At 42.7% G+C, this 12144-nt stretch overlaps 1 protein-coding gene across 5 annotated transcripts; it reads right to left on the reverse strand.

Moving 5' to 3' along the window:
- Nucleotides 1-3713: 3713 nt before the first annotated feature.
- LOC306841728 (uncharacterized protein) lies at nucleotides 3714-8398 on the reverse strand. 5 transcript variants are annotated; one of them, XM_079371684.1, is made up of 5 exons: nucleotides 8251-8398; nucleotides 6473-6609; nucleotides 6117-6326; nucleotides 5614-5795; nucleotides 3714-5344 (listed from the first exon to the last, which is right to left on the reverse strand). In XM_079371684.1, exons 2-5 carry the CDS (start codon nucleotides 6603-6605, stop codon nucleotides 3818-3820), a joined length of 2052 nt encoding a protein of 683 aa, XP_079227810.1. In that variant the 5' UTR covers nucleotides 6606-6609; nucleotides 8251-8398; the 3' UTR covers nucleotides 3714-3817. The 5 variants fall into 5 exon arrangements, with proteins under 5 accessions (XP_079227810.1, XP_079227809.1, XP_079227813.1 ...); XM_079371683.1 differs by having other exon boundaries at nucleotides 6117-6329; XM_079371687.1 differs by having other exon boundaries at nucleotides 6117-6335; nucleotides 8251-8380.
- Between the last annotated feature and the right edge of the window lie 3746 nt (nucleotides 8399-12144).

Genomic DNA, 12144 nt, shown 5'->3' on the forward strand with positions numbered 1-12144 from the left:
GCTGAAGGTCATTGGTGCTGGGTTTGCTGGCGTTTCATGGGGCAGTGGCGCCGTATTTGCTGGCGTTACGAGGGTCAGTGGCGCTGGATTTGCTGGTGTGCCGAAGGTCAGTTGTGCCAGATTTGTTGGCTTGCAGAGAGTCAGTGGTGCTGGATTTGTTGGCGTGCCAAGATTCGGTGCCGCTGGATTTGCTGGCGTGCGGAAGGTTAGTGCCGCTGGATTTGCTGGCGTGCGGAAGGCCAGTGCCGCTTGATTTGTTGGCGTGCCGAGGGTCAGTGGCGTTGGATTTGCTGGCGTGTCGAGGGTCAGTGATATTGTGAGAAGCTGTTGAAGGGAAGAGCAGGATTAATGGATTCATAATGCTGCTACCACACCTTCTTTGGCTAACTTTACTTCCACTTCTGTTACCCTGTATTCCGTCATATAACACGAGACATTTCGCTGTATCGATATTTTGTCCAGTCCTTCATAGTCAATATGATCTGATTTTACTTACTGCTCTGTTGACTGGAGTGCTGGCGATTGGTCCGCTTTCCCAAGAATCAGGTGTGAACCACTGACCAGGCTCGGCAAAAGAGGATACAAGGTCCTCTGCTATTTTGATTGGAGGTCCTAAGAAAGTCATTTGGGGGACACGACTGTTAAATCGAAATTGTTCACACTCAGGGATCCTCATCCCCTTCGGCGTGCATCCATTCTTCCTCTGGTGAGTCCTCAGGCCCTGATAGGTCGTGATTTTGGACCAGCCACAGCTGCAAACCTGGGGGCTCATGTCGGACATCTTTGATTATCTGTGGAAGGTAAATACATGTTTTCAATCAGTAAGCCAATATAAAACTGTGTTGTTACAATTCCTTTTGATGTAGTGTTTGCATTTGCAGTCCCCTTTAAGTCATTGAATTATTTTATAACTGACTGTGTTGTCTCCAGTAAGCCTGAAAACAACTAGAGATTTGTCGCCATCTAGTGGTACTGACAATGTCTTACAGTCGGACACACAAAAAGAAAAAATGACAGAAAGTTATATAACAGCCAAGATGCAGCTGGAAAGGACAAACATGTAGCAGTCCAAATATGAGGAAGCACTGTGCTCTTATTGATGTCAGTACAGCGATCGTGCCGCTCTCTCGGAACTCTCTGTTTTAGGGTGTGTGTCTCTTTTATTTTAAACGGAGTCCCCCCCCCTCCCCCCACAGGCTTTCCTGGTGGACATCACTCCTCTGTAGTGAGAATAAAAATGGCAGACCTCTTGCTCTTGTTTACCAAACTTCCACTATGGCGTCACATGGTATAGAAAATGGATGGACGCATGTGTTTAAACTGTTATCTGTTAAATTACATGAACGTCATTAAAACAGGTACATATTCTATTTAAACAACTCTTTTGATTAAGAAGTAAAAAAAGAAATTAAACTTTTTTTGCACACCGTCAGCTGTTAGGTAAAATGAGGTTAAACTAATAAGCATGGAGGATTATATTTTACACACATACACACACACACACCCATGGTGTGTTTGCTGTCTTTCAAACACACCCTGAGTCCTGCATTGTATTTGAATTACTCCCTCTTACCCTCAGGCGTGTTTCCTATTGCCACATTTGAATGGTGTGTGTGTGTGTGTGTGTGTGTGTGTGTGTGTGTGTGTGTGTGGCAGCCTACACAGGGATGTGATTCAATCAATCAGGAAGAAGAGTCTAAAGTTTTGACACAACGCATAACAAGTGTCATCCCAAGAAATTTTACAAAAAGAAAAAGGGTTTCAGCAAAACTTACAGTGACAAGAAAAAAAATTCAAAGCATTGGCAAATCCAGGCTCATGATGAAACAACCATCTACCGAAACTGCACCAGGCGGATTGCCAAGGGGAAGGTCTTTTTCCCCCTTTACTTTGGCACTCTGTAACTTGTTTTAAAAACCTGCAGTGATTCAGGTAACAGCTGGCTGTGTAGACTAGATTAACTAATTGTTGCTTTAGATTTTGGAAACTTGAGCTGACTGTTCTTGTGGGTTTTTTTTTCTAAACTGTATTTATCCCTGTGGGGCAAATTCGACCACAGGAGTAGTAAACTGCATACAGGGGAGCGATTCAGGGTTAAGTGTCTTGCCCAAGGACACATCGAGCATGTTTCTCGCAGGAGCTGGGGATCAGACCCTCGACCTTCCAGTTGAGAGACGATGACTCTACCCACTGAGCATCATGTCAAAATCAGGTAATTTAAGATAACAGTGAGACACATGGGGGAGAATGGTATAAACTTTCAGTATGGGGTGTGATGTCTGTTGAAATGACATCTGTACAAAGATACTGTTCAAACTCTAACACTAACCTAAGCTCATAGTTTCACATCATTAATTCAAATTCCTTTTCTCAACAACCTAACCTGTAACTGACTTTTTAAATGAAATGATTCTTGGTTGTAAGTTATTTTAAATTAAAAACACATCACATAAAAATGCTAAAACATCACTCTCTAGCAGCTTACCTTGTCCTCTGTCACCTCGATGCTCCTCTCTGTGATCTGACTGTCATTTCCTATTTGGCCCTTTATCCATGCACTATGAAAAGTTTTAGTTTCGTTTCAGCTTAAACAATCAGGAGGTTTGTCTTTCATTGGCTGCAAACATCCACGCCTCGCTGCAAAGCTTGCAGTATGCTGGCACTCTTACACAACACTCATCTGTAACACTGTTGAACAGCTGCAAAAGAAAGAGGCGGCAGACCAACCCGTTTGGATTGTTAAAAGTTAAGAGTTTAATACGACAAGAAGTACAAGACTATGTCTACAGAAGCACATGCAGAATAAATAGGGGGGGGGGGCATAAAAGGAAGGTATCTATGGCATAAAAAAAATCCTACAAAAACACAGGTGTCGAAAATTGATTTACCAAACGCAAATACAACACATAAATACAATAATACTAAAAAAGCTTAAGTTTATAAAGTACCATTAAAGGTCACATATACAACATACACTTTACCATGTTTTTATAATTCTAATATGTTTCCTGGGCGGTCCACAAACCCCCTAAACATGATTAGATATGAATAAAAATAATGATTGAAGGATAAAGCTTGAAATGAATACAAATAATAACCTAGCTTGAAAATAATATCCTTTTAAGCCAAACAATAGGTTTAAATCTAAAAAGGGATTGATAAACTAAATCACTTGAACAAAAGGGAAGAATATTTCATTTTGTTCCTTAAAGTGATATTGGAATCTTATGTCAACTGTATGTCATCTGTCTTTTCTGTATTTAACTAAATCTAATAAGCCGGCAATTTAACTTGTTTTCTGGTCTGTGGTTATTAATGCACTGTACATCAATCACTGCTCTAGTAGTCGAACCTAATATTGGTCCTAGCATGCTGTAACTACTCCAGAAGGGTTACATCTGCACAGTCCTTCAGGAGTCTGGAGCTGATGCCATCAGGACCTGTGGCCTTCCTCGCCTTGATCTTTCTCAGCTGACTTCTCACCTGATCAGCTGTAATGGAGAGGCCGTTGGTGGAGGAGGAGGGAAGGGTTGTTGATGGGGTGACAGGGTGCTCAGGGTTGTTGATGGGGGTGACAGGGTGCTCAGGGTTGTTGATGGGGTGACAGGGTGCTCAGGGTTGTTGATGGGGTGACAGGGTGCTCGGGGTTCTTGATGGGGATGACAGGGTGCTCAGGGTTGTTGATGGGGGGATAGGGTGCTCAGGGTTGTTGATGGGGTGACAGGGTGCTCAGAGTTGTTGATGGGGGTGACAGGGTGCTCAGGGTTGTTGATGGGGTGACAGGGTGCTCAGGGTTGTTGATGGGGGGATAGGGTGCTCAGGGTTGTTGATGGGGGGACAGGGTGCTCAGAGTTGTTGATGGGGGTGACAGGGTGCTCAGGGTTGTTGATGGGGTGACAGGGTGCTCAGGGTTGTTGATGGGGGTGATAGGGTGCTCAGGGTTGTTGATGGGGGTGACAGGGTGCTCAGTGTTGTTGATGGGGGTGACAGGGTGCTCAGGGTTGTTGATGGGGGTGACAGGGTGCTCAGGGTTGTTGATGGGGGTGACAGGGTGCTCAGGGTTGTTGATGGGGGTGATATGGTGCTCAGGGTTGTTGATGGGGGTGACAGGGTGCTCAGGGTTGTTGATGGGGGTGATAGGGTGCTCAGGGTTGTTGATGGGGGTGACAGGGTGCTCAGGGTTGTTGATGGGGGTGACAGGGTGCTCAGGGTTGTTGATGGGGGTGACAGGGTGCTCAGGGTTGTTGATGGGGGTGACAGGGTGCTCAGGGTTGTTGATGGGGGTGATATGGTGCTCAGGGTTGTTGATGGGGGTGACAGGGTGCTCAGGGTTGTTGATGGGGGTGACAGGGTGCTCAGGGTTGTTGATGGGGGTGACAGGGTGCTCAGAGTTGTTGATGGGGGTGACAGGGTGCTCAGGGTTGTTGATGGGGGTGATAGGGTGCTCAGGGTTGTTGATGGGGGTGACAGGGTGCTCAGGGTTGTTGATGGGGGTGATAGGGTGCTCAGGGTTGTTGATGGGGGTGACAGGGTGCTCAGGGTTGTTGATGGGGGTGACAGGGTGCTCAGGGTTTTGCCCACTCCCTGTCTCCTTCCTCAGGGCCCCTCCTATGACCTCCTGTGACTTGAGATGTTGTTCAGGCCTAGTTGTGGGGGGTATGTAAATGGGCTGCAGTCTCACCAGGTTGTGGTCAGCGCGCCCCAGTCGGCGGAGGGGTGATGATTTGTATGCATCCTTGGTGTTTGCATACAGTAAGTCCAAAGTTTTGTTTTTCCTGGTGTCGCAGTCAACATACTGAGTGAAGGTAGGGAGATAGGCAGACAGCGAAGCATGATTAAAGTCTCCTGAGATAAGAATAAGAGACTGGGGGTGCGATGTCTGTTGCTGAGACACCACACTGCGGATGATTTCACAGGCTGCAGCAGCGTTAGCCTTGGGGTGGATGTAAACAGTCACAGCCATGACGTCAGAAAACTCCTTCAGCAGGTTGTTTGGCCGCATGCTTACAGCCAACAGCTCCACATCCTTAGTGCAGCGCTGATCTTTGACGGTGATGCGCTCAAGGTTACACCATCTCTCATTCACAAACATCACTATTCCCCCGCCTCTCTTCTTCTCCCTTAGGCTCCGGTCCAATCTGACAAGGTGAAAGCCGTCCAAAGTTACGCGCGTGTCCAGAATGGATTCATCCAGCCATGTCTCTGTGAACATCATCATGCTGCACTCGCGGTATTCCCTCTGAAGCTGGGTGAGCGCCCTCAGCTCTTCCATCTTCTTACGGAGAGATTGTACGTTCCCCATAATTAAAGACGGCACGCATGGTTCGTACTGTCTTTCCTTTTCCTTGTCCGGAAAAAAACAAAACGTTGAGATTATCAAAATAAACTTAAAAACAATAACAAGGGGGACGGAGCTAACGTAACAAGCTGCCACCCAGAGCGGCGCCGGAAACAATTTATTATTTATTCATTTCATTCTGAACCAACATGGTGGACAAACCAAAACAGAGGTTAACATCCCATGAGCACAATTACGAGCATTGCTATCAATGTTACCCCTCTAACTGTTTGATTGGCTGATTGCCCCAAAAATCTGTATTTTGTAATTCCTACCTCGTTCCTGAAAGTCACTATCTTCGAGTGGTTTGCTTCCCACTTAGTCTTCCAGAAGTGTTGGTCACTCGGTGGAATCCTCAGTCCCTTTGGAGTGCATCCTTTTTCCCCCTGGTGAGTCCTCAGGCCATGGTAAGTGGTCCACTTGGTCCACCCACAGAAACAAACCTGCTGGCTCTCGTCTTAATGAGGGTATTGGAGAGGTGTGATTAAACAAATCTAATTTAAAAGAATTTGACACCAAATCTGATGTGCCACCCCAGAATCCTGAATCCTCTATTTCGACTGTATTAAAAGACAGTGCTTGTAGCTTTCTTTGCCTTTCAATGTGGCACATTCTGTGTATTTTACATTTGAGTAGCATAAATAGGAGTATTTTAAAATTGTGACTATTGATCAAACATAGCCTGTACTGTGACAATCAAAATACAACTGTGATATCTATCAACAGCCTTAGTTTGGCAGTGAACCAGTGCAACCAGATATCTTATTATGAAACTCACTATCCTCAATTGAGTTGTCGACATCACGCCTGGAGTCCTTCTGATTGGCCTTCAATCCGGACTTTCGCAACATGTCTTGCTGTTGACTATCTTCATTTCCCAAGCCCCTTGGCGTGCATCCTTTTATCACCTGGTGAGTCCTCAGGCCACGTTTAGTGGTCCACTTGGTCCACCCACAGGGACAAACCTGCTGGTCCTTGTCTGAGCAGTCTCCTGTTTCTGTCAGAAAAGATGTTGAAGAGGTTGGTTTGAATAAAATCTAGTTTGGGAGGAATTTACATCATAAAACTGGATAAAAACTTAGTTATAATTATTTGTGATGTGTAACATCCATGCTTTGCAAATAAAAGACCCACCAGACTCAATGGTGTTGACCTCAAGCGAGTCGTCCCCTTCACTGTCATCCAGTTCATCTTCATCTTCACTTTCAGTGCCCCAGGGTGTGCATTCTTTGCTCCTCGGCTGAGTCCTCTGCCCATTGGAAGACATTTTCCTGTATGAAACATTTCACAACATTGTGTGATAATCAGTGTGACTCTGTATGTCTTGAGATGTATTGACATCTCAGTTAGGATATGATCAACTCTGTTTTAACTTGGTGCAGCTTTCTCCTTGGTCCTGAAAGGATATCAACACTGATAGGGATGGAGTGTTACTATGACAACTGTCAACACTTTCATCAGAAGAATTTAAAAGCATACTGGTGTAAACTATTACAATATGTGATGATGTATTTGAAGTATCAAAAGAAGTACTGATAGTGCATTTAAACGTTATCATTATCATTACGTGCTGCTTTACAGAAGATCTGTCCATGATTAAGAAATCCATCCATATGAGAATCACACTACAGGGCTAAGAACTCAATATATTGCTGTATATTATTACTGAGCCAAAAAGAGGTAATGTCAGTCAAGTCACGGACTTGATGACTTTGGACTCGACTTGACAAAATCGTGAAAGGTTTTACTGTGTTATTATTTTAGGTCCCTTTGATTTCTGCGAAGCATAAAACCCTGACGGAATCACAGAGTTTGACACTGAAAATATAATCAACAGTGCTGAGAATATTATGGGATTTGCTGCAACATGGGTGCGATTTTTTTTTTTTTTTTAAAAACCAACGCTTTTCAAATCAAGAGTTTTTTTGTGAATATGGTGACTTTTGCACGAGTTTGGTAAACCTGCAGCTTCAGCTTCACACGCGCGCACACACACCAGAGCGCCAGCCATCACGCGTACCTACTAACTCCATGATCTATATGGACTTTAATAGCTACAATCTGTGCATGGTAAGGACCGAGTCTTTATGTTCAGGAACATACATAATCAGGTCAGACAGTCATTTAAACTTTTCTCCATTCACTTTCACCGTGTCTGCGTTTATCAGCAATTAGCACCTTAAAAACAGCTGACTCATGTTATCAGCCTGCTGCAGACTGGGAGCGCATGCACACACTGATAAAAAATAGGAGTAAGGTTGGCACGGGCACTACTAAGTTAAAAAAGGCCAGCAAAAATATATATTTAATAATTTTCTGACCTGATCTCAAATGATCCAAATCAGTGATCTGATTGAGTGGAACACATTGTTCAACACAGAATTCAGGACTCGAAATTCAAAGGTTAGGACCTTTGGGACTTGACTTGAGACTTACTTGTGACTTGCAAACCATTGACTTTGTCCCACCTCTGCAACTTAGTACAACATACAAAAAAAGTATAGCACCTCTTGCCTACTGCAAAGACTTTTTCTTGTAATGTAGAAGGGTAAGGCAATTTAGAAAGTAGGCATAGGTCCACTATGACATCACACACCCCGGACACACTATGTTCACCCCTCTGCCCTCGGGGAAGCCAACCGGGTGCTGTACGACGAGACTATTTTTTTTCTGTTTATTTTCAATGGGTAGAAAGCGTCTTCTTCTATGAGCACACTTGACCTTTTCAGTGCGGCCGCTCCGAGTCGGTGTCAACAGAATGTTTTCATTAAGACATCTCTTTGTCCAGCGCACAAACGCTCAGCAGAGCTTCAGTCCTTGAAACTTGCTATTACTATTTTCTAAAAGTGCGTTCTCTAATTCTGCTCAGTGTCACTTTCATTTTGATTTCATTCTTATCCATTTGTGCCTACCTTGTGGGTTTCCACAGTTGTTTGTTCCTCCTTGTTCTTACACCTGCTCGTTTTTGTAATTTCTCACTTACCCAGCTTCGTTTTGAAGGGAAATGATGCAAGGAGAGTAGAGGAGTCACATATAAGTATCCACACCCCTTGGCTTTAACTCTTCCCAGCTATGCCATGCTGACTCATCATTTAAATGCTATCATTATCATTACATGTTGGATGAAGATTAAAGTTATAGATCTTTTTTTGAAAAAACTTTTACAAAATAAAATTGACAGAGTTTCAAACAAACAAAGAGCAGCCACACATACAAACACCAAAATAAAATAAAAAAACACTAAAGCAATTAAAAGACAAATGAGAAATATAAACAGCAAAGATAAGCTGCATATTAATGCTATCGATGTTTCAGGTTTGGCTGATTCAAACTGCTTTACAGAAGATCTGTCCATGATTAAGAAATCCATCCATATGAGAATCACACTACAGGGCTAAGAACTCAATATATTGCTGTATATTATTACTGAGCCAAAAAGAGGTAATGTCAGTCAAGTCACGGATTTGATGACTTTGGACTCGACTTGACAAAATCGTGAAAGACTTGCAACTCGACTTGGACTTTGACATCAATGACTCGTGACTTCACTTGGACTTGAGCCTAATGACTCGACAATACTTGAGGTTTTACTGTGTTATTATTTTAGGTCCCTTTGATTTCTGCGATGCATAAAACCCTGACGGAATCACAGAGTTTGACACTGAAAATATAATCAACAGTGCTGAGAATATTATGGGATTTGCTGCAACATGGGTGCGATTTTTAATTTTTTTTTAAAAACCAACGCTTTTCAAATCAAGAGTTTTTTTGTGAATATGGTGACTTTTGCGCGAGTTTGGTAAACCTGCAGCTTCAGCTTCACACGCGCGCACACACACCAGAGCGCCAGCCATCACGCGTACCTACTAACTCCATGATCTATATGGACTTTAATAGCTACAATCTGTGCATGGTAAGGACCGAGTCTTTATGTTCAGGAACATACATAATCAGGTCAGACAGCCATTTAAACTTTTCTCCATTCACTTTCACCGTGTCTGCGTTTATCAGCAATTAGCACCTTAAAAACAGCTGACTCATGTTATCAGCCTGCTGCAGACTGGGAGCGCATGCACACACTGATAAAAAAGAGGGGTAAGGTTGGCACGGGCACTACTAAGTTAAAAAAGGCCAGCAAAAATATATATTTAATAATTTTCTGACCTGATCTAAAATGATCCAAATCAGTGATCTGATTGAGTGGAACACATTGTTCAACACAGAATTCAGGACTCGAAATTCAAAGGTTAGGACCTTTGGGACTTGACTTGAGACTTACTTGTGACTTGCAAACCATTGACTTTGTCCCACCTCTGCAACTTAGTACAACATACAAAAAAAGTATAGCACCTCTTGCCTACTGCAAAGACTTTTTCTTGTAATGTAGAAGGGTAAGGCAATTTAGAAAGTAGGCATAGGTCCACTATGATATCACACACCCCGGACACACTATGTTCACCCCTCTGCCCTCGGGGAAGCCAACCGGGTGCTGTACGACGAGACTATTTTTTTTCTGTTTATTTTCAATGGGTAGAAAGCGTCTTCTTCTATGAGCACACTTGACCTTTTCAGTGCGGCCGCTCCGAGTCGGTGTCAACAGAATGTTTTCATTAAGACATCTCTTTGTCCAGCGCACAAACGCTCAGCAGAGCTTCAGTCCTTGAAACTTGCTATTACTATTTTCTAAAAGTGTATTCTCTAATTCTGCTCAGTGTCACTTTCATTTTGATTTCATTCTTATCCATTTGTGCCTACCTTGTGGGTTTCCACAGTTGTTTGTTCCTCCTTGTTCTTACACCTGCTCGTTTTTGTAATTTCTCACTTACCCAGCTTCGTTTTGAAGGGAAATGATGCAAGGAGAGTAGAGGAGTCACATATAAGTATCCACACCCCTTGGCTTTAACTCATCCCAGCTATGCCATGCTGACTCATCATTTAAATGCTATCATTATCATTACATGTTGGATGAAGATTAAAGTTATAGATCTTTTTTTGAAAAAACTTTTACAAAATAAAATTGACAGAGTTTCAAACAAACAAAGAGCAGCCACACATACAAACACCAAAATAAAATAAAAAAACACTAAAGCAATTAAAAGACAAATGAGAAATATAAACAGCAAAGATAAGCTGCATATTAATGCTATCGATGTTTCAGGTTTGGCTGATTCAAACTGCTTTACAGAAGATCTGTCCATGATTAAGAAATCCATCCATATGAGAATCACACTACAGGGCTAATAACTCAATATATTGCTGTATATTATTACTGTGCCAAAAAGAGGTAATGTCAGTCAAGTCACGGATTTGATGACTTTGGACTCGACTTGACAAAATCGTGAAAGACTTGCAACTCGACTTGGACTTTGACATCAATGACTCGTGACTTCACTTGGACTTGAGCCTAATGACTCGACAATACTTGAGGTTTTACTGTGTTATTATTTTAGGTCCCTTTGATTTCTGCGATGCATAAAACATTGACAGAATCACAGAGTTTGACACTGAAAATATAATCAACAGTGCTGAGAATATTATGGGATTTGCTGCAACATGGGTGCGATTATTTTTTTTTTTTTAAAAACCAACGCTTTTCAAATCAAGAGTTTTTTTGTGAATATGGTGACTTTTGCGCGAGTTTGGTAAACCTGCAGCTTCAGCTTCACACGCGCGCACACACACCAGAGCGCCAGCCATCACGCGTACCTACTAACTCCATGATCTATATGGACTTTAATAGCTACAATGTGTGCATGGTAAGGACAGAGTCTTTATGTTCAGGAACATACATAATCAGGTCAGACAGTCATTTAAACTTTTCTCCATTCACTTTCACCATGTCTGCGTTTATCAGCAATTAGCACCTTAAAAACAGCTGACTCATGTTATCAGCCTGCTGCAGACTGGGAGCGCATGCACACACTGATAAAAAAGAGGAGTAAGGTTGGCACGGGCACTACTAAGTTAAAAAAGGCCAGCAAAAATATATATTTAATAATTTTCTGACCTGATCTAAAATGATCCAAATCAGTGATCTGATTGAGTGGAACACATTGTTCAACACAGAATTCAGGACTCGAAATTCAAAGGTTAGGACCTTTGGGACTTGACTTGAGACTTACTTGTGACTTGCAAACCATTGACTTTGTCCCACCTCTGCAACTTAGTACAACATACAAAAAAAGTATAGCACCTCTTGCCTGCTGCAAAGACTTTTTCTTGTAATGTAGAAGGGTAAGGCAATTTAGAAAGTAGGCATAGGTCCACTATGATATCACACACCCCGGACACACTATGTTCACCCCTCTGCCCTCGGGGAAGCCAACCGGGTGCTGTACGACGAGACTATTTTTTTTCTGTTTATTTTCAATGGGTAGAAAGCGTCTTCTTCTATGAGCACACTTGACCTTTTCAGTACAATCTGTGCATGGTAAGGACCGAGTCTTTATGTTCAGGAACATACATCATCAGGTCAGACGGTCATTTAAACTTTTCTCCATTCACTTTCACCGTGTCTGCGTTTATCAGCAATTAGCACCTTAAAAACAGCTGACTCATGTTATCAGCCTGCTGCAGACTGGGAGCGCATGCACACACTGATAAAAAAGAGGAGTAAGGTTGGCACGGGCACTACTAAGTTAAAAAAGGCCAGCAAAAATATATATTTAATAATTTTCTGACCTGATCTAAAATGATCCAAATCAGTGATCTGATTGAGTGGAACACATTGTTCAACACAGAATTCAGGACTCGAAATTCAAAGGTTAGGACCTTTGGGACTTGACTTGAGACTTACTTGTGACTTG

Source organism: Symphodus melops (assembly GCF_947650265.1).
Source record: "Symphodus melops genome assembly, chromosome: 20".
Classification (NCBI taxonomy): domain Eukaryota; kingdom Metazoa; phylum Chordata; class Actinopteri; order Labriformes; family Labridae; genus Symphodus; species Symphodus melops.

Excerpts from the sequence above, each read along its gene's own strand:
- LOC306841728 (XM_079371687.1), bottom strand. The coding sequence starts at position 6,605 with ATGTCTTCCAATGGGCAGAGGACTCAGCCGAGGAGCAAAGAATGCACA. Across the intron at positions 5,796-6,116 it reads CGACAACTCAATTGAGGATA|ACGAGAGCCAGCAGGTTTGT; the intron begins GTGAGTTTCATA and ends ACCCTCATTAAG. Across the intron at positions 5,345-5,613 it reads TAGTGACTTTCAGGAACGAG|GAAAAGGAAAGACAGTACGA; the intron begins GTAGGAATTACA and ends TTTCCGGACAAG.